General features: G+C 41.8%; 1 protein-coding gene across 1 annotated transcript in view; it reads right to left on the minus strand.

Annotated features, from left to right (window-relative positions):
* Window positions 1-3811: 3811 nt before the first annotated feature.
* The window catches only part of ITPRID1 (ITPR interacting domain containing 1), a 144560-nt gene continuing 125978 nt past the window's right edge, over window positions 3812-22393 (minus strand). The window contains exons 10-11 of the mRNA XM_044295460.1: window positions 18791-19021; window positions 3812-4218 (exon numbers count right to left, since the gene is read on the minus strand). Of these exons, the coding sequence (XP_044151395.1) occupies window positions 4183-4218; window positions 18791-19021 (267 nt within the window). The 3' untranslated portion in view covers window positions 3812-4182. The remainder of the gene's footprint in view (window positions 4219-18790; window positions 19022-22393) is intronic.

Consider the following 22393-nt stretch of genomic DNA (forward strand, 5'->3'; position numbering starts at 1 on the left):
CCATAAAAAACTGAAGCAGCAAAATCTGCAAAGACCTAAATTTGGGTCCGTTTCAAAACTTTTGGCCAGGACAATAGAAATGTTCCAATTTTCTTATAGCAAGTGTACTTCCACCAGCGCCACCTATAGACTAATAGACTATTTTCTACTGAATTAAAAAAAGTCTTCAATGTGAGATACTTATAAATTTATGTGAGGCTGCAGTCAGAATCTCATTTAGGGTATGCTCCCATGGAATACATAATGAATTGGTGCCAATACCCACATGAGTCACATGTGGATTTGTTGCAGATTTTGCTGAGGGCTAACATTGCAAAGGGTGAAATTTGCAGCATAAATTTGCATGCTATGGGTTTAAAATGGCTGCTAATGTTAAACTTTTCAGATTTCATGAGAACATACCCTTTTATGAAACAGTATATAATAGAAAATTGGGGATTTTTGCATTGTACAGCACCTTATAGTCTTTATTTGTGATTCTGACAAAATACCTCTGTAAATTCATCAGGGACTGGAGAATTCGGCATCAGTGGTAATCGTGCTCTGGGTTTAATTGAATTGTGCTGTATTAGTACGGTTCCATATACTAATCCAAAGTGCAGCTGCAAATTAGAATGATGTCTACTCTGGGTTGGACTGCTGGGTAGAGTGACTGAAAAAACACCTTTCTATGTCAAAAAATAAAGCATTATCCTACACATTTTTAAACAATGTAAACCACAAAGTTGCTTAAAATGCAGATAACGTTTAATGTGTTCTGCAAAAAAATGAAAGGTGACAGGTTCCCTTTAAGGAGAAATATAAATAACATTTTGTAATACACTTTCAAGTAGTATTATACTACACAATTCTTCTCAAATATGTTACATAATACATGTCAACTGTCTACTGATTCAATATATCCTACTACAAAATCAACACGGCTTAGTCCATGTTAAATTATAGCTCAACAACCCATAGAAACTATTCTCTTCTATGAGTAAAGGTATATCATTTTTCAACAGCAATGTTTTTTGTTAATTTTTTTCATCATAAAAATATACCTGCTGGAGATATCATTCCAATTATTCAGTAATGTTTTAATATGTTATAGGTGAACATTAAAAGAAAGCAATGAGTCAATAGTATAGGATATATTTCTATAACCATATACTCTCATACTATTAGAAGAATAGGCACCACAGCAAAAAATAAAAATAGAGCTGTCACTAGTGCTGGTTCTTAGTATAACAGCCCATAGCACATACCCTACGGAGGAGAATGTAGTACAGAACACTTGTATAAACACTTGTTGCCGATTACTCGCTAGTGTAAATGTGCTGCTTATCACCCAACAAACATTTGCAAAAACAGAAATCGACAAATGTCGACAGCACATCATCCTGTGTGAACAGGAATATGCTGCTGACTAACAATTACACTTTAAGGGATGAATTATCATAGTAACAATCATTGATATTTCTCATAGAATAGCAACCATTTCTATATGCACTTGAAGCTAAACGAGTGGACAATTATCAGGAATGAACTTCCTCATTCCCAATCATTGCCTGCTTTGTCAACCCATGTAACAGGGCCCTTAGTTAAAGCTGGGCCACTCATTTCATGTGTCCCACAGCTATTGTGATATACTCTATGTGTATCCCTATTACTCTATTATCTGTAGTGTTACAATCACTAACAAATGTCATTAGTTGTTGGTGGATTTGTAGGTTAGTAACCTCATAAAATTACTGCATACAATGCATATCCTAAACAGTGAAACACAAGAAAACATTTTCAGGTTAGTAGAAGTGGAATTATCACCTTAAAGAATCCAATTACTTTTATTTATTTCGGCCCCCCATACAGATTTGGATATTGTAGGCCAAACATGCAAGATGGGACCAGATGACAATCTAAGTCTATAGTCTCCCAACTCTTTCTTGAAACATGATGTAAGGTGAAAAAAAAAAGGAATTTCAAACAGGGGCGTAAATAGAAATCATTGGGCCCCATAGCAAGAATCTGAATGAGGCACCCCTAACCCGCCCACTACCCTGGCCCATCCCACCTCCTGCCCTGGTTCCTCCCCTGCCACACCCCTATTTGCCAATAAAGAAATGTATATATGACCTACCAAAAACCTTAGGGACACTGGCGTAATTAGAAATGACTGGACCCCACAGAAAATTTTTGAATGGGCCCCACAGTTGTCCGACACCTCTGACCGGCAGAGACCCTTGACTTCTTCTCTAATACAGTACAATTGTCATCCACTAGACAGTGTTAAAATATCATATTACAGTATACATATATTTCCATGACTTGTCTATTGGACAATAATTGTACTGTATTATGGAAGAAGTCAAGGGTCTCTGCCGGTCAGAGGTGCCAGACAACTGGGGGGGGGGGGGGGCATTCAAAAATTTCCTGTGAGGCCCATTCAAAAATTTCCTGTGGGGCCCAGTCATTTCGAATTACGCCAGTGAAACTTAATGATCCGGGTTGGGGTTGGAAAGATAGTGACTGGGGCAGTCTTACTGTGTGGGCGGGCTGGCAGTGACAGGTCCGGACTGGCTGAGGAATGACTGTTTGGCTGGCGACACTGGCGAGGCGGGCAGCACAAGTCACTCAACTTCATCCACTCTGGGTGCGCGCCTGCTGTCTGCCAGTGAAACACTGGGCCAATCAGCAGCAGGATCTTTGCACACTCCTGCTGATTGGCCCATTGTGTGAAGCTGTGCAGGGCCGAGGGAGCGCGCAGACGGGCTAGGTACTAGACAGCGCGCAGAGCCCGTGAGAACTCGGGAAGGGGGGGGGGGCGCTGGGAGCCGAACCGCCTCTGCTCCAAGCTGAGCCTGCAGTGAGCACAGTTGCAGGGGGTGCAGACTTCCATGCGCTCCGGGCCCCCCTGTCTAGCCAGCCCCATAGCAGTGGCGTACCCTGCCTATATTGGCGGTACGCCACTGATTTCAAAGCTATCACTCGTCCCCGTACTGTCTAGTGGTTAGATAGCACGATCTTTCACCAGAAAGCTTTTATTTTTAAGCATGCTTAAAAATCTGAATTTCCCGATGAACGAGCATTTGCTCATTCATTGGGCGATCGGCAGCAGTATTACACTGCCAGATGATTGCCAATGAGCATTCATATAATAGAGCCTTTAAGCTACCACTGAACAAACAATTTTCTAGTGAACAACTGTTATGCAAACACAGCCATACATACCCATGTTAACCCACATTAACTATAACAGTCTTTCAAAATTGTCAAAATGGCCATACATGCCCACCAACACCAGGCAAAGGATGAACAATATTTCTGGGAACGTTCTGTATATATTAGTGACTAATGGGCAAAAATTGCAACCATGGCTGACTTTTTTCCCCCAGATGATGTAGTTGTAGCATCAGCTAAAAGGCTTGTTCATTAGTCCTACAAAAACTATTCTACGGTTTTCAAACCAGCACCTGGATCTGAACACTTTTGTAATTGTATGTAATAAAAAAATTTGCATAGTCACTGAGTTAATCAATAAAATGTATCTGTATAGTGCCACCTGCTGTTTGTTCTTTCTCTTATTTCTTTGACCTGCTCACTGAGAAGGCCGCACATGTTCAGTTTCATCCTTCAACTGCCTCCTGAGCTGTGATAGGGAGAGCTGAGACACGCCCCCTGAGCTGCAGCAGAAAGACACTCCCCTTGAGCTTTCAGCTTGATATAAATCCAGCAGAGCAATGAATATGGAGATCTCTGGATCCATGTGAGTTACAGGTCTGGTTTTAGCTTTGTTAGAAAGAGATTATCATGTACTATATAATGTCTGATTTTAATTTTTTACATAAGTCATGGGATAACGTTTTAAGTTTCATCTGATACTGGTCATTTTGGTTGAAAAAGTCCATTTTGATCAACTTTAGAGTAGAATGCATGACTGCCTTTACTGTAAACAAGTAAAACTTGGAAAATGTATCCTTTTTACTATCAGATAATTGTTTCCCTCTAGTCCTGAATTAAAAAAAAAAATGGACTACATTGTTTGGCCTCCTAAAAACAATTTACAGTTTTTTATTTCTCCAAGCTGAGAAACATAATGAATGTGTACTTTCTAGGCATGCCACTGTATATTGTTTTGTACAAACGGATGATGACCAAAATCCATAAGACTTAAATGTGAATTCCTGAGCTTTTGCTTCAAGTTTAAGAATTGTTAAAACTCCGGAAGGTTTTTTTGATCTATAAAGAAAAATAAACACTTTTATTAGAGAGCCACAGAACCATTAAACATTCTCCAGCAATAAGATATGCAACTAACTGCTCAGGACTCCTAGATTGTATTGATACTTGCTTTCTCACCAAATTCTCAAATTCTGTCACAAGGACCCGAGTATCAACCCCCAACTAGATTACAACTAAACTGAAATTTTGACTTTGTCACTCCTGATCTTCCTATGATATGGAAAACAAGAACAATTGTGCAGTACAATGAAGACTTACATAGACATGCAGGGGTGCACCTAGCCTTTCTGCTGCCTGAGACGAAAACTGAAACAGCGCCCCCATGCCAATTTCTTAACCTAACACATTCCCTTCAGCCCATGGCCCTTCGGCTGCCCCCCTCTTAACCCCATCTGGTGCTGCCTGAGGCACACAGGACAGAACGGTTTCTGCCTAAACCCTTTTTAATGACCCTTGGCCCATTTTTCAGCTGCCTCATTTGCTAAAAGTTGTTCCTTTAGAGGGTAGAGTCCTGACCAAGTTTTTACTTCCAGTAGAAGAGGAGATAATCCCAACTAAGACTGGGCCCCCTCTTGCCGTGGGCCCCATAGCAGTCATATGGTCTGCTGCTATGGTAGTTACGCCCTTGGGTAGAATGGAGATGGAAGAAAGACTACTAAACAATCATTAACATCTCCTATTGATACTGCAAAAGCAACCGGTAGCGTACATCACCAAGCATCCATATACGCATATGATCCATAAATTGCTGACTTATTTTAGGGAAAAATCCTCTTCACTAGTGTTGATCGAGCATGCTTGGACGAACACCAGGGAAAAATCCTCTTCACTAGTGTTGATCGAGCATGCTTGGCCGAACACCAGTTTGGCTCGAGCATCTTGATGCTCGACACATGGCGCTATTCGGTAGAGTCTCTTCCCCACAAGTTTCTTGTCTGCTACGCAGCCAATAAACGTGCAGGTAAGTACTGCTCTCACTGTAATGCCGTAGCCATGTTGGTTACTGGCATTACAGTGATAGGCTGGCCGGAATGCATCATGGGTGCAATATAGCACCCGATGACGCGTGTTTGGCTCAGTCTTAGTCAGGGAGAGCTGTGCTGAGGAAGGGACAGACTGTGTAGCGAGTGATATAGGAATATTTTTATTAGAAAAACTTTTCAGAGACCCAAAAGTCCTTTTAAGAACTACTGTTGTGTGTGGCAGCAGCAATATATATTTTTAGCGCAACCTGCGCTAAATTGCAAAAACTTTACAGACCTAAAAGTCTTTTTAAGGACTATTGTTGTATATAGCAGCAGCAATATCTGTATTTAGCGCATATACTGCGCTAAATAGCGTGCAATAGTTAGGCCGCTGCAGACAACGACATTATCTGCACTACATCTTCTGTGTAAGGTGTACTTATCCCCAAAAAATCTGTGACCTCCAGTGTACTTTTTATGTAGACGGTGTCTGCTGCGGACAGTGACATTACCAGTGCCACATCTTCAGTGTAACGTGTGCAATGAAAAAATGTATCTGTGACATACAGTGCACTTTTTCAATAGACGGTGTTCGCTTCTGACAGTGATATTACCAGTGCCGCATCTGCAGTGTAACATGTGCGCTGAAAAAATTTATCTGTGACATATACTGTACTTTTTCAATAAACGGTGTGCATTTCTGACAGTGACATTACCTGTGCCACATCTGCAGTGTAATGTGTGCACTGAAAAAATGTATCTGTGACATACAGTGTACTTTTTCAACAGATGGTGTCCGCTTCTAACAGTGACATTACCAGTGTCACATCTCCAGTGTAACGTGTGCGCTGAAAACATTTATCATTGACATACAGTGTACTTTTTCAATAGACGGTGTCCGCTTCTGACAGTGACATTACCAGTGCCACATCTCCAGTGTAACGTGTGCGCATCCAAAAAATGTCTGTGACATCCAGTGTACTTTTTCCGTACACTCCGCAGACAGTGACATTACCGCTGGTACCTCTCCTGTATAAATTTTCTTCATCCCAAATACCTGTGACATTACCTGTAATGTTTATTTAGCCGCTGGTGAAAGCATTTACATTATCTGCGGGATATCACCTGTGTGACGTTTCCACATCCCAAATACCTTTTTAAATTTGTGCATACAAAACCAAATCCTACGCTACTGTATGTGTGACATACTTTCAAGCATATGTAACATTTAGTATGAAGAAGGCGAGCAGCAAGTGACGGGGAAGTGGCCGTGATGCTGATGGTGCATGCAGAGGCCGTGGCCCTGGGTGCGTTGAAACTGTGCCTGCTGCCAGAGCACATGAAAAACAATAATCCACAAAACCTAGTTTCATGTCCCAGTTTGCAGGGCGGCGCAGGACAGCACTCTTGAAGTCAGACCAGTGCGACCAGGTAGTTCTTTGGATTGCAGCAGATAATGCTTCCAGTCGGTTAAGCACCACCCTGTGTTCCACCAAATCCAATCTCAACAGCCAAGAATCTGCTTAACACAATCCTCACCCTGATCCTCCTTCCTCCCACCATGGAGAGTCTGGGCAAACAAGTGACTCCCACACTCGGATATTCCGAGGACCTCTTTTCAGCGCCATTGCTTGATTTGGCCCTCTCACCAAGCACGCTTGAAGAGGAACGGATCTTGTGCCCCGATTCCCAAACTCTTGAGCATCCACAGTCACAAGAAGATGATGGTGGGGAACGGTAATTACTGTTTAATGAGGTGGATTATGATGAGACACAGTTGCCAATAAGTCAATGGCAATTACTGTCTCAAGAGGTTGATGAAGAGGATGAGACACAGTTGTCAATTACTGAGGTTATGGTTAGGTCAACAAGTCAGGAGGATGAGCAGAGTGAGGAAGTGGAAGAGGAGGTGGTGAACGATGAAGTCACTAACCGAACCTGGGAAGGTGGAAAGCCGAGCGAGGACAGCAGTACAGAGGGGGAGGGATCTGCAGCACCACAACAGGCTGCAAGAGGCAGTGGGGTGGCAAAAAGGAGAAGGCGGGACACACCAAACAGGCTCGCAACTGTTCCATGGAGCACCCCCTAGCGCAAATCTCCCTTGCCAAGGGGTAGGTGCTCCGCAGTATGATACTTTTTTGAGGAAAGTGCCCACGACAAAAGAATAGTAGTTTGCAACCTGTGCCGTACAAAAATGATCCAGGGTGTAAACACTAGCAATCTCACCAACACCAGCATGATTCGCCACATGGCATCCAAGCATCGTAATAAGTGGGACGAACGCCTGGGTCCACAATCTGTGTCTGCGGGTCACACCGCTGCCTCCTCTTCCCCTGTGTTACGTGCTGGCCAATCTCCTGTCGAATGCGCAGGCCCGGATGCCTTCCGCCCTGCACCTGGACCTTCGCAAGCACCATCAGCGACCACAACCACTTCCGTGTCCCAGCGCAGCATCCAAATATCCTTACTCCAGCCCTTTGAACGCAAGCGAAAATACCCAGCCACCCACCGACAGTCCATAGCACTAAATGTGCAGCTTTCCAAATTAATGGCCCTGGAAATGTTGCCATTTAGGCTTGTGGACACTGAGGCCTTCTGCAGCCTGATGTCGGCTGCCGTCCCACGTTACGCAGTCCCCAGCCACCACTATTTTTCAAAGTGTGCCGTGCCTGCCTTACACCAACATGTGTCCCGTAACATCACACTTGCCCTGACTAAAGCAGTTACTGGGAAGGTCCACTTAACCACGGACACACGGACAAGTGCATTCGTCGAGGGACGCTACATTTCCCTGACGGCACACTGGGTATACATTGTGCAGGCTGGGAGCGAGTCGTACCCTGGAATGGAACAGGTGCTAACGACTCCATGGATTGCGGGCCCTACGTCAATCAGGTTTTCCGCCAGCACCTACGTTAGTGGCTCCAACCCCCACTTCTCCTCCTCCACCACTTCCACCTCCGAATTATCCTTGTGCAGCACCAATTAGCCATCAGTCGGTAGCAGGAAACAGTGTAGAACTGCAGTGGTGAAGTGGCAACAGGCCCTGTTGAAGCTGATATGCTTAGAGGACAAACAACACACCGCCACAGAGTTGTGACAGGGGATAAGATACCAGACTGAGCTGTGGCTCTCGCCACTTAACCTACAACCAGGCATGGTTGTGTCTGATAATGGCCATAACTTGGTGGCAGCTTTGGAGCTTGACAAGCTCAGACACATCCCATGCCTAGCCCACGTGTTCAACCTTGTGGTTTAGCGGTTTCTCAAAACCTACCCCAATTTGCCTGAGCTACTAGTGAAGGTGCGCCGCTTGTGTGAACATTTTCACAAGTCATCGACAACTTCAGCCGGTCTGTCAATGCTGTAGCAGTGCTGGAAATTGCCAGCTCACCGGCTGTTGTGCGACATGAGCACGCGCTGGAACTCCACATTCCACATGTTGGCCATGCTTTGTGAACAACAGAGGGCAGTAGTGGAATACCAGCTGCAACATGGTCTTCGCCTTTCCAGTCAGCTTCCACTATTCACAAGCGAGGAGTGGGCATGGATGTCTGGCCTCTGTGAGGTTTTAAGAAACATTGAGGAATCAACACAGATGGTGAGCGCCGATAACACTATTATCAGCATAACCATCCCACTACTGTGTCTACTCAAACGCTCACTGCTCACAATTAAGGACAATGCTTTGCATGTGGAAGAGGTGGAAATGGGGGAAGACATTACACTGGGTGATAGCCAGACCACCCTCAGTTCATCTTATTAGCGTGAATTGGACGATGAAGAGGAGGAGGAGGTACAGGAGACGGCTGCCTCCACTACAGAGGGTAGTACCCATGGAAGTTTAATTCCATCTGTTTTGCGTGGGTGGGCAGAAGAGGAAGAAGAGGATGAGAAAATTGAGAGTCATCCTCCTGAGATGACGACAGAGAAGTCTGTTGATACTCTGGCACACATGGCTGACTTCATGTTAGGCTGCCTTTCTAGCGACCTGTGCATTATACGCATTTTAGACAACACGGATTACTGGTTGTTCACCCTTCTCAACCCCTGCTACAAAGAGAACTTCTCATCTCTCATTACTCTAGTGGAGAGGACGAGCAAATCAGTACAATAACAGAAGGTCCTTGTTGAAAAATTGCTCCAAAAATTTCCATCTGGCAACGCTGGTGGCTGAGTCCGTAGTTCCTTGGGCAACCGAGAAGTGGAGACAAGGGGAACACACAGCAGTTACAAAAGAGGCAGGGCAACACTCTCCAAAGCCTGGGACAGTTTCATGACACCCCGCCAGCACCCTCATCCTGATGTGCAGCCCAGTGTCACAAGGAGGAAAAAAGGCCATCAATTATAATTTTATCAAGGCTGTATGATGCCCTCCTTTATGTGTAATAAAGGGTGTATTGGAGTGCCAGTTCCTTGTAATTTTTGGCAGCCCTTTCACTTAGTCTTTTTTTGTGCATATTATTGTCTGTAAAAGTGGCGTAATACTCGGACAACATCGTTCCCAGCAGCGACCTGGGAGTCCAAGATGCATCCTCCCATCCTGTTCCTGAACCATTTCAGTGGTGTTTCTATCAATTTCTGACCTTTTACTATGAACCAGGCACCCTCCCCACTTGATAGCAGGGTGTGCCTGGTTTAATGCTCGGGTTCTCCCATTAACTTCCATTGTGCTTGAGATGTTCGACCCGATTACCCAAGCACTTTGGTGCTCGATAAACACTACTCTTCACCACCTTAAAGGATATGAACACATTTGGGGGCAATTTTTGTTTATCACCGTATTTTACTTATTTTGGGCTAGAAAAAATAAAATAAAAAATTATATATATATATATATATATATATATACAGTGGGATGCAACTGGGCAACCTTGTTAATCGTCATGATTTTCCTGTATAAATCGTTGGATGTTACGATAAAAAATGTCAGTTAAATATATCATACAGGAGACACACAAAGCGATATTTGAGAAGTGAAATGAAGTTTATTGGATTTACAGAAAGTGTCCTATAACTGTTTAAACAAAATTAGACAGGTGCATAAATGTGGGCACTGTTGACATTTTATTGATTCCAAAACCTTTAGAACTATATATTGAAACTCAAATTGGCTTGGTAAGCTTGGTGACCCCTGACCTACATACACAGGTGAATCCAATTATGAGAAAGAGTATTTAAGGGGGTCAATTGTAAGTTTCACTCATCTTTTAATTTTCTCTGAAGAGTAGCAACATGGGGGTCTCAAAACAACTCTCAAATAACCTGAAGACAAAGATTGTTCACCCTCATGGTTTAGGGGAAGGATACAGAAAGCTGTCTCAGAGATTTCAGCTGTCTGTTTCCACAGTTAGGAACATATTGAGGAAATGGAAGACCACAGGCTCAGTTCAAATTAAGGCTCGAAGTGGCAGACCAAGAAAAATCTTGGATAGACAGAAGCGACGAATGGTGAGAACAGTCAGAGTCAACCCACAGACCAGCACCAAAGACCTACAACATCATCTTGCTGCAGACGGAGTCACTGTGCATCGTTCAACAATTCGGCGCACTTTACACAAGGAGATGCTGTATGCGAGAGTGATGCAGAGGAAGCCTTTTCTCCGCCCACAGCACAAAAAGTGCCGCTTGAGGTGGGCTAAAGCACATTCGGACAAGCCAGCTTCATTTTGGAATAAGGTGCTGTGGACTGATGAAACTAAAATTTAGTTATTTGGCCATAACAAGGGGCGTTATGCATGGAGGAAAAAGAACACAGCATTCCAAGAAAAACACCTGCTACCTACAGTAAAATATGGTGGTGGTTCCATCATGCTGTGGGGCTGTGTGGCCAGGGCAGGGACTGGGAATCTTGTCAAAGTTGAGGGACGCATGGATTCCACTCAGTATCAGCAGATTCTGGAGACGAATGTCCAGGAATCAGTGACAAAGCTGAAGCTGCGCCGGGGCTGGATCTTTCAACAAGACAACGACCCTAAACACTTCTCAAAATCCACTAAGGCATTTATGCAGAGGAACAAGTACAATGTTCTGGAATGGCCATCTCAGTCCCCAGACCTGAATATAATTGAAAATCTGTGGTGTGACTTAAAGAGAGCTGTCCATGCTCGGAAGCCATCAAACCTAAATGAACTAAAGATGTTTTGTAAAGAGGAATGGTCCAAAATACCTTCAACCAGAATCCAGACTCTCATTGGAACCTACAGGAAGCGTTTAGAGGCTGTAATTTCTGCAAAAGGAGGATCTACTAAATATTGATTTCATTTCTTTTTTGTGGTGCCCAAATTTATGCACCTGCCTAATTTTGTTTAAACAATTATAGCACACTTTCTGTAAATCCAATAAACTTCATTTCACTTCTCAAATATCACTGTGTGTGTCTCCTATATGATATATTTAACTGACATTTTTTATTGGAACAACCAACGATTTATACAGGAAAATCATGACGATTAGCAAGGTTGCCCAAACTTTTCCAAGTCCAACTGTATATATATATATATATATAATGGAAAAAATTGGACAGCACTCCAGACGGTATCTTCGGTAAAGCAGATAAAGTTTAATCACCCATGTGGTGGCAGCAAAAAAGCAACGTTTCGGCTCTACATGAGCCTTTCTCAAGCAATGACAAAAAATGTAAAGCCAGCATATATCAGTGAGTCAATTAAATCAATTGTGTAACCATATAATTGATACTTAATAAACATCAATGTACAAAAATATAAATACCATTACAAAATAGTCATCATAATGATCATTATTAAAGTGACAAGTGCATACAGTGTATAAAGTGCATGATAGGGTTGACAGTCCTATGTTATAATCTAAAATCCATAAACACTATCAACTGTTCATAGTTCGTCCATGATTACTCATAAAACATTGATTGTGCACATATGTGATGGGGTATGATAATGAGAAAATACCTGAGAGAGTGATAGAGCCCACATATACTATCGCGCTGTTCAGCGCGTCTCCCTGATGCAAGTGCGCATGTCCCGGTCGCATATCAAACGTCAGAGCACGTCCGAGCGGCACCACGTTTGTTAGAGATGTCGCTCCTAAGTGACGTCACAGGCACATAGCGATGCCTTCTGCCAGGTCATATGTGGCGTCACTGGAGTGAGGAAGCGCATGTGCAGTTCCAACTTTGATGCCTATAGCCACCATAGTATTCAAGGGAATGCAGCCAGTCTATATTCTTTACTGCATTGATTACTATGCGCATACTAAGTTCCATAATCGATCACAGTGGATGTATTCCACTTAACACAGCCAAGTAGGAAGGTCCCCACTTTTCCAAGATGGGAAACCAACCTCTTTGTGTGCCCATGATGCTGGCAGCACGCTAATACCATCAGCACCATCGGTCGCATACTTGCTGCAACTCGTGACCTAGAGGGTTCTCCTCAATCATAAATCAGAACAAGAAAATCAATATTTGGGCAATCAAAATTCCATCTGCCTGTTCAAGATTAATCCTTTTGATATGCTATCGGGACAATGACACCAATACACAAGAAAAATAAAAGGTTTGAAAATCCAAACAAATACTTGGTAGGCTCCTCATCCACCTCCCAGGTGCAACATTTTTACTTCAAATCTTCCCCCGGAATTCCAGTGTATCTGAAATGATATGTAATATTAGTGATACAAGTGACACCCAAAATACATAAAAATCTTGTTTTACACGTTTCTATAATATTTTTGTTCTTATTTTTTATTTTTTATAAAGTTTACATTTTTTATATAACATTTTTTGTCAGTATACATGTCCTCTGCAGGAGAAAATATTTGAATACATCAGAGGCAACACATCAAAGGGCACCCTACTCTCCTCAGACTCCTCCTCCATACCTATAGTCAATATTCAGGCCATTGGGTTGTAGACTAGTTAAAGTCCGAATCCAAAATGACTCTCTCTTTTTGAGCAATATGATACGATCCCCACCCCTGCGAGGCATTGGTATCTGATCAATGATCCAACATCGCAGGTCCTTTTCATTGTGTTTTTTGAGTGAAAAATGTCTTGGCACAGGAAGATCAGTACGACCCTTCCTGATGGTGAATCTATGGTTGTTGAGTCTTGTTTTTAAATCAGTGGAGGTTTCCCCTACGTACAATGTCTGGCAGGGGCAGGAGAGCACATATACCACAAAAGTAGAGTCGCAAGAGAGATGGAATTTAATAGGGTATACAATGCCTGTACTGGGATGTGTGAAGACCCTAGATCTACATATAAATCGACAATTGACACAATGCAGGCACGGGAAACAACCAGTGCCTGATGGTGCCAATGTAGTTTGTCTGATGACATTTTTGGGTCCAACATCTGCCCTCACTAATTGGTCTCTGATGTTTTTACATCTCCGATATGCACATAAAGGCGGTACCTTGAATTCGGGCACAGCTTTTTTGCAACCACTTAATACCGACCAATGTCGTTTCAATATTTTATTAATGTCATTACTATGTTCAGAATAAGTGGATACAAATGTGACCCTCTGATCTACCTTCCTATTTTTACCACTGGTCTGCAACAGGGAATCTCTGTCAAGAGCTAATACTCTATCCTTCTGTATCTCCAGTAGTTTACTAGGATATCCCCGTTGTTTAAATTTAACAGTCATCTCCTCAATGGTCTTGTCTAAAGAAATCCTGTCCGTAACTATTCTTTTTGCCCTCAAAAACTGCGAGTATGGCAAATGCTTCACCATACTACGTGGGTGACAACTCTCGTACCGTAATGTCATGTTTCTGTCCGTGGGTTTTGTATAAAGCTGCGTACTCAAAAAGCCATTTGTTACAATAACATTAGTGTCCAAAAATTGGACAGAGACATCAGAATAGGTAACGGTAAATTGTAGTTCATCATCTATGCTATTTAGATACAGATGGAAATCATGCAGCTGTTGTACAGTTCCAGTCCAAATGAGGAAGATGTCGTCTATGTATCTCCACCACCCCTTGATGTATTGGGCGTGGTGGGAGCCATAGACGACATCCTCCTCAAATCGGCGCATATAAATGTTGGCATACGTGGGGGCCACGTTGGACCCCATTGCCACGCCTCGTTTTTGGACATAGTAAGTGTCCTGAAAAAGAAAGTAATTATATTCAAGGACAATGGTGAGGAGACTAATAATGAATGAGCTAGCTTCAGGTGTCAATGAAGACATCTCGAGCATGCTCCGTACTGCAGTGATGCCCTTATGATGCTCGATAGAAGTATAAAGGGATACTACGTCGAAAGACACCAAAGTGATACAATCTGTTTCTGTCAAATTGGTCTCTCTTAACTTGAGCAGAAAGTCAGAGGTGTCCCTGATATATGATTGTCCTCCTGTAGAAAAATCACGAAGCACCTTATCCAAAAAGATTGCAACGTGGCCAAATACTGAATCGGTCCCCGAAACAATGGGACGCCCCGGTGGGTCCACCAATGTTTTGTGGACCTTGGGCAATACATAGATTACCGGAGTGATCGGATGAGGGACAATCAAATATTCGGACAATTTTTGATCAATAATACCTGCAGTCAAGGCATCAGAGACACATTGCTCAATTAAACGTACAATCTGAAATTTAGGATCATGAGAAACCATACTGTATACCTTGGTGTCACCTAATTGCCTTAAAATTTCTTGAATATATTTGGCCGTATCCATTACTACAACCGCGCCGCCTTTGTCGGCGGGTTTTATTGTTAGCTCTTTATCCCTTTTCAATTCAGTTAATGCGTATGCCTCTGCTGCAGTGAGATTCGGGAATCTGAAGTTCTCAGACCGCGGAAGCGACCTCAGTATTTCAATCTCAGATTTGACAGCGGAGGCATAGGCATCAATTGCAGGTTCATTGAGTATTGGAGTGAAAGAACTCTGGTTAAATAAATTAAACATGTGACATGAGAATTCACTCTCTTTCCTCATCTGCTCCCCACTGGTTCCATGGAACCAAACCTTAAGTTTTAAAGAACGAAAAAAATTATTCAGATCTGATTCCAAATCTAGCCAATTTACCTGTGTATTGGGGCAGAACGATAGACCTTTAGACAAAACAGTTGACTGTGCAGGGGTTAAAATTTTTGAAGATAGGTTAATAACAGCTATTTCTTCACTTTGGAGTATTGAGTCCGTGTTTTTACATTGCGAGTTTTTTTGACCATCAGACAAACTACATTGGCACCATCAGGCACTGGTTGTTTCCCGTGCCTGCATTGTGTCAATTGTCGATTTATATGTAGATCTAGGGTCTTCACACATCCCAGTACAGGCATTGTATACCCTATTAAATTCCATCTCTCTTGCGACTCTACTTTTGTGGTATATGTGCTCTCCTGCCCCTGCCAGACATTGTACGTAGGGGAAACCTCCACTGATTTAAAAACAAGACTCAACAACCATAGATTCACCATCAGGAAGGGTCGTACTGATCTTCCTGTGCCAAGACATTTTTCACTCAAAAAACACAATGAAAAGGACCTGCGATGTTGGATCATTGATCAGATACCAATGCCTCGCAGGGGTGGGGATCGTATCATATTGCTCAAAAAGAGAGAGTCATTTTGGATTCGGACTTTAAATAGTCTACAACCCAATGGCCTGAATATTGACTATAGGTATGGAGGAGGAGTCTGAGGAGAGTAGGGTGCCCTTTGATGTGTTGCCTCTGATGTATTCAAATATTTTCTCCTGCAGAGGACATGTATACTGACAAAAAATGTTATATAAAAAATGTAAACTTTATAAAAAATAAAAAAATAAGAACAAAAATATTATAGAAACGTGTAAAACAAGATTTTTATGTATTTTGGGTGTCACTTGTATCACTAATATTACATATCATTTCAGATACACTGGAATTCCGGGGGAAGATTTGAAGTAAAAATGTTGCACCTGGGAGGTGGATGAGGAGCCTACCAAGTATTTGTTTGGATTTTCAAACCTTTTATTTTTCTTGTGTATTGGTGTCATTGTCCCGATAGCATATCAAAAGGATTAATCTTGAACAGGCAGATGGAATTTTGATTGCCCAAATATTGATTTTCTTGTTCTGATTTATGATTGAGGAGAACCCTCTAGGTCACGAGTTGCAGCAAGTATGCGACCGATGGTGCTGATGGTATTAGCGTGCTGCCAGCATCATGGGCACACAAAGAGGTTGGTTTCCCATCTTGGAAAAGTGGGGACCTTCCTACTTGGCTGTGTTAAGTGGAATACATCCACTGTGATCGATTATGGAACTTAGTATGCGCATAGTAATCAATGCAGTAAAGAATATAGACTGGCTGCATTCCCTTGAATACTATGGTGGCTATAGGCATCAAAGTTGGAACTGCACATGCGCTTCCTCACTCCAGTGACGCCACATATGACCTGGCAGAAGGCATCGCTATGTGCCTGTGACGTCACTTAGGAGCGACATCTCTAACAAACGTGGTGCCGCTCGGACGTGCTCTGACGTTTGATATGCGACCGGGACATGCGCACTTGCATCAGGGAGACGCGCTGAACAGCGCGATAGTATATGTGGGCTCTATCACTCTCTCAGGTATTTTCTCATTATCATACCCCATCACATATGTGCACAATCAATGTTTTATGAGTAATCATGGACGAACTATGAACAGTTGATAGTGTTTATGGATTTTAGATTATAACATAGGACTGTCAACCCTATCATGCACTTTATACACTGTATGCACTTGTCACTTTAATAATGATCATTATGATGACTATTTTGTAATGGTATTTATATTTTTGTACATTGATGTTTATTAAGTATCAATTATATGGTTACACAATTGATTTAATTGACTCACTGATATATGCTGGCTTTACATTTTTTGTCATTGCTTGAGAAAGGCTCATGTAGAGCCGAAACGTTGCTTTTTTGCTGCCACCACATGGGTGATTAAACTTTATCTGCTTTACCGAAGATACCGTCTGGAGTGCTGTCCAATTTTTTCCATTGTCTATTGTGGGTAAGCTCCAGTTGCCATCCTTGGACTCTGCACCCAATTTTTCTATAGGTGGTGCTGCCGGTAGATTTTTATACTTTATATTTATATATATATATATATAATTTATTTATTTAGTCATTACTAGAAAAATCTTTTTTATTAGAAATTTTTATCAGTTTCTGTTCTGTAGTAATTACTTGCAATCTGCCTTCCGATTAGAGCGGGGCTCATATCAGTTACCATAACAGGTTGGGCCTTTTGAAGGTTCCTAGGCCTGTTATTATTAACAGATCAGCAGCTAGTGTCTAACAATCCATTAGACTGTAATAGTATTGTATTGTGGTATATGAGACAAGGGATCAGAAGACTGCAGGTTCCAGTCCTCTAAGCAGACTAAAATGTTCACTTTTGCTGCCTAATATATCTCTGGATAGCTTCCACTGTTATGAAATAAACAATATTATGGCTGTTTAGAGTATATATATATATATATATATATATATAAAATGTACATTATGAAAAAAATGCAAATAAGAATGAAAAGGGGCCCAGTCCTTAAGGGCTCTTTCACACGGGCGAGATTTCTGCCTGGGTGCAATGTATGAGGTGAACGCATTGCACCCGCACTGAATCCGGACCCATTCATTTCTATGGGGCTGTGCACATGAGTGGTGATTTTCACGCATCACTTGTGCGTTGCGTGAAAATCGCAGCATGCTCTATTTTGTGAGTTTTTTCACGCAACGCAGGCCCCATAGAAGTGAATGGGGCTGTGTGAAAATCGCAAGCATCCGCAAGCTAGTGTGGATGCGGTGCAATTTTCATGCATGGTTGATAGGTGACGATCGGGATGGGGACCCGATCTTTATTATTTTCCCTTATAACATGGTTATAAGGGAAAATAATATCATTCTCAATACAGAATGCAAAGTAAAATGTGGATTGAGGGATTAAATATATAAAAATAATTAACTCACCTCCTCCTCTTGATCGCATAGTTGCTGATCTCTTCTTACTACTTTAATCATGAGCTGCCGGCTAAAGGACCTGTGGTGATGTCACATAACATGGTCCAATCACATGGTCTATCACCGTGGTGATGGGCCATGTGATGGGACCATGTGATGATCTCAGTGACGTCACTACAGGTCCTGAAGAAAGTGCAGAGACCGAGAGCTATGGAGGAGGTGAGTTAATTATTATTTTTTTAACCCTTAATTGACCTTCTACTAAGCATTCTGTATTAAAGAATGCTATTATTTTCCTTTATAACCATGTTATAAGGGAATAAAATAAAATCTACACTACAACTAACCCAAACCCGAATTTCATTGAAGAAGTTCGTGTCTGGGTACCACATTCAGTTTTTCTCACACGCATGCAAAATGCATTGCACTATCGCAGAAAAAACTGAACCACACAACACACTCGCACGATTTCCCCGCCACGCACCCGCATCCTATCCGGCCCCAATCCATAAGGCCCATGTGAAAGAGGCCTAAAGAGTTTTGTTTGCCCATTTTTCAAGCTTCGAAAACATCAACTTCATAATATATCCCATCCCTTGACAGCTGCCATTGTTAACTGATAGGATACATTTAATGTACATTTTTTAAGTATAGCTTATTTTATAACATACATTTTGTAAAATAGTGCTTAGGTCAATCCTTTGTGACTGAGTCTTGGAGTCTTCCTTGTTTATTGGGGTACCTTGATCTTCTTTGTGAACTGAACAAGGTGAAGTAGATGGTAAACTGTGGGCCCTATGTAAACTTCTATAGCGTTCTGTATGGACTCTATCTTGTTCCAAGTTATAAAACTCAAGCTCTGAGTAAAGTCTTGATTGTTCTTCCAGAACCTCTTCAAGTTGCTGAAGCAGAAAAAAAATTAAGAAACATGGTCAATTTCCTAAATAATATACCGTAAAATGTTTGCAAAATATTGTGTAGTAAATATACAGAATGCATATTTTTTTCTAATTTTACACCAAATGGAGATTTCTATTCTAAATATGGTAAAAATGTTTGACTGCCTTGTATCTCTCATAGCAATGAATAGAGACTCATATTTATCAGATATTTATGGCATATCCTGTGAAAGCAATATATGTCTACGTTGGGAATACCTATTTAACTATTTGGCAACTAGAGGTTGTGAATGGTGGTAGAGAAAGGAGTTTTCCCCTTCTTCCCTCATGCTCCGATGCTCTCCCTTGCCTTGTGCTGCATTGAGCAGGACAAGGACTGTTTTCTTTATATTTTTACACTGTTTTATAGGGTAGGGCAGCGCTAAAGCCTACCTATTAGTGCCCATTAGTGACATCACCTGGCTCGCTGCTAGACCGAAGCCTCCACTTAGCATTCCCATGGTGAGACCCGGTATGTCACCAGATTCAGCGCAGGGCAAGGGAGAGCATCAGAGCAGGAAATGCTCGAATCCTCCACTCAGAGGGGGTGTCTGGGTGAAGACAGCATTATATCCGGGTTCAGCTTTGTACCCAGAAAACCCCCTTAAGGAAAGGCATGAGTTAATGAGAATGATGCTATTTTTCATGTGGAACCATCTGACAGACTTTTTGTATTAATTACAGATGAGCAAATCGAAGCTGACAAAGAGGAATTTATTACGAATTTCAGGAAAAATTCAATTTACACCGAATGCGAATTTACTTGCGCTTCGTAGTAACAAATCACATTTTTCCTAAAATGTCTGCTGCACATGTGAGGACATGGAGAAAGGAAGTCTGGGAATACGGGATCACCCATACTGACATGCAGCCATCAGCAGACAGCCATCCCTGCAATGTCACAGCCATATAAATACGGCAGCCATCTTAGATTCTGCCATTCAACAACGTACTTAATAGAGGGAGAGACGTGTCTGCAGGCGCTAGGGACAGTGATAGAAAAATCATCATTGTGCTAAAAAAAAAAACATTTACAAGTTCAGTGAAAGATTACTCAAGGTGTAGGGAAAGGATAGGGATGATTCATTCCATAGCATATATGTTAAACAGGGTTCAGTAGGGGAGGTGACTGGTTAATAGGAACAATCATATTACACTTTGCTGCACTGACTGGCGATACAAATTGCCATTATACAGCTCTAATTCCAGCAAACCTGTACTTATTAGGATGTAAGTGCTGTATGATACAGCCATTAACAGGGTTCATTACAAGGAAATATTTCTGTTTTATTTGCCCTTGTGTGGTGCAGTTATATGTTCTAAAGCATTTTTTTGGTTTTTATTAGTGGGAAAAAAAGGGATTATTAGCCGTTGTGTTGTGAAGTGTGAAAATGTCAGCCCTTTTTGTCGTGTATTAGTGGCAAAAGTAAAATACAGTGAGATATTTTACAGCCCATTTTGCCTTGTATTAGTGGTGAAGTACAAATATATTCACCGTTCATAGTTGTACTTATCTGTTCAAAAGCCTTTTGTGTAAAAATAGATAAAAATTTGGGCCTAATTGCCGTTCAGCGGTGCAGTGAGATATTTTACAGACCAGTTTGCCGTGTATTACTGGCGAAATACAAATACAGTTGCAAGAAAAAGTATGTGAACCCTTTGGAATGATATGGATTTTTGCACAAATTGGTCATAAAATGTCATCTGATCTTCATCTAAGTTGCAACAATAGACAATCACAGTCTGCTTAAACTAATAACGCACAAAGAATTTAATGTTACCATGTTTTTTATCGAACACACCATGTAAACATTCACAGTGCAGGTGGAAAAAGTATGTGAACCCTTGGATTTAATAACTGGTTGAACCTCCTTTGGCAGCAATAACTTCAACCAAACGTTTCCTGTAGTTGCAGATCAGACGTGCACAACTGTCAGGAGTAATTATTGACCATTCCTCTTAACAGAACTGATTCAGTTCAGCAATATTCTTGGGATGTCTGGTGTGAATCGCTTTCTTGAGGTCATACCACAGCATTTCAATCAGGTTGAGGTCAGGACTCTGACTGGACCACTCCAGAAGGCGTATTTTCTTCTGCTTAAGCCATTCTGTTGATAATTTACTTCTTTGCTTTGGGTCGTTGTCCTGTTGCAACACCCATCTTCTGTTGAGCTTCAGCTGGTGGACAGATGGTCTTAAGTTCTCCTGCAAAATGTCTTGAAAAATTTGGGAATTCATTTTTCCTTTGATAATAGCAATCCGTCCAGGCCCTTATGCAGCAAAGAAGCCCCAAACCATGATGCCCCCACCACCATACTTCACAGTTGGGATGAGGTTTTGATGTTGGTGTGCTGTGCCTCTTTTTCTCCACACATAGTGTTGTTTCTTCCAAACAACTCAACTTTAGTTTCATCTGTCCACAGAATATTTTGTCAGTACTGCTATGGAACATCCAGGTGCTCTTGTGCAAACTGTAAATGTGCAGCAATGCGGCTTCCTCTGTGGTATCCACCCATGAAATCCTTTCTTGTTTAGTGTTTTACGTATTGTAGATTCGCTAACAGGGATGTTAGCATATGCCAGAGACTTTTGTAAGTCTTTAGCTGACCTTCTAGGATTCTTCTTCACCTCATTGAGCAGTCTGTGCTGTGCTCTTGCAGTCATCTTTACAGGACGCCCACTTCTAGGGAGAGCAGCAGCAGTGCTGAACTATCTCCATTTATAGACAATTTGTCTTACCGTGGACTGATGAACAGCAAAGCTTTTGGAGATAATTTTATAACCCTTTCCAGCTTCATGAAAGTCAACAATTCTTAATCGTAGGTATTTTGAGAGCTCTTTTGTGCGAGGCATCATTCACATCAGGCAGCGCTTCTTGTGAAAAGCAAACCCAGAACTGGTGTGTGTTTTTTATAGGGCAGGGCAGCTGTAACCAACACCTCCAATCTCATCTCATTGATTGGACAGTTGGCTGACACCCACTCCAATTAGCTCTTGGAGATATCATTAGTCTAGGGGTTCACATACTTTTTCCACCTGCACTGTGAATGTTTACATGGTGTGTTCAATAAAACATGGTAACATTTAATTCTTTGTGTGTTCTTAGTTTAAGGAGATTGTGATTGTCTATTGTTATGACTTAGATGAAGATCAGATCACATTGTATGACCAATTTGTGCAGAAATCCATATCATTCCAAAGGGTTCACATACTTTTTCTTGCAACTGTATATTCACCATCCACAGCAGTGCTGTGAGATATTTTACAGCCCACTTTGCCATTTATTAGTGGCAAAATACAAATATATTTGCCGTTCATAGTTCAATAGAAAACAAC

This window comes from Bufo gargarizans, chromosome 5 (genome assembly GCF_014858855.1).
Source record: "Bufo gargarizans isolate SCDJY-AF-19 chromosome 5, ASM1485885v1, whole genome shotgun sequence".
NCBI classification, from domain to species: domain Eukaryota; kingdom Metazoa; phylum Chordata; class Amphibia; order Anura; family Bufonidae; genus Bufo; species Bufo gargarizans.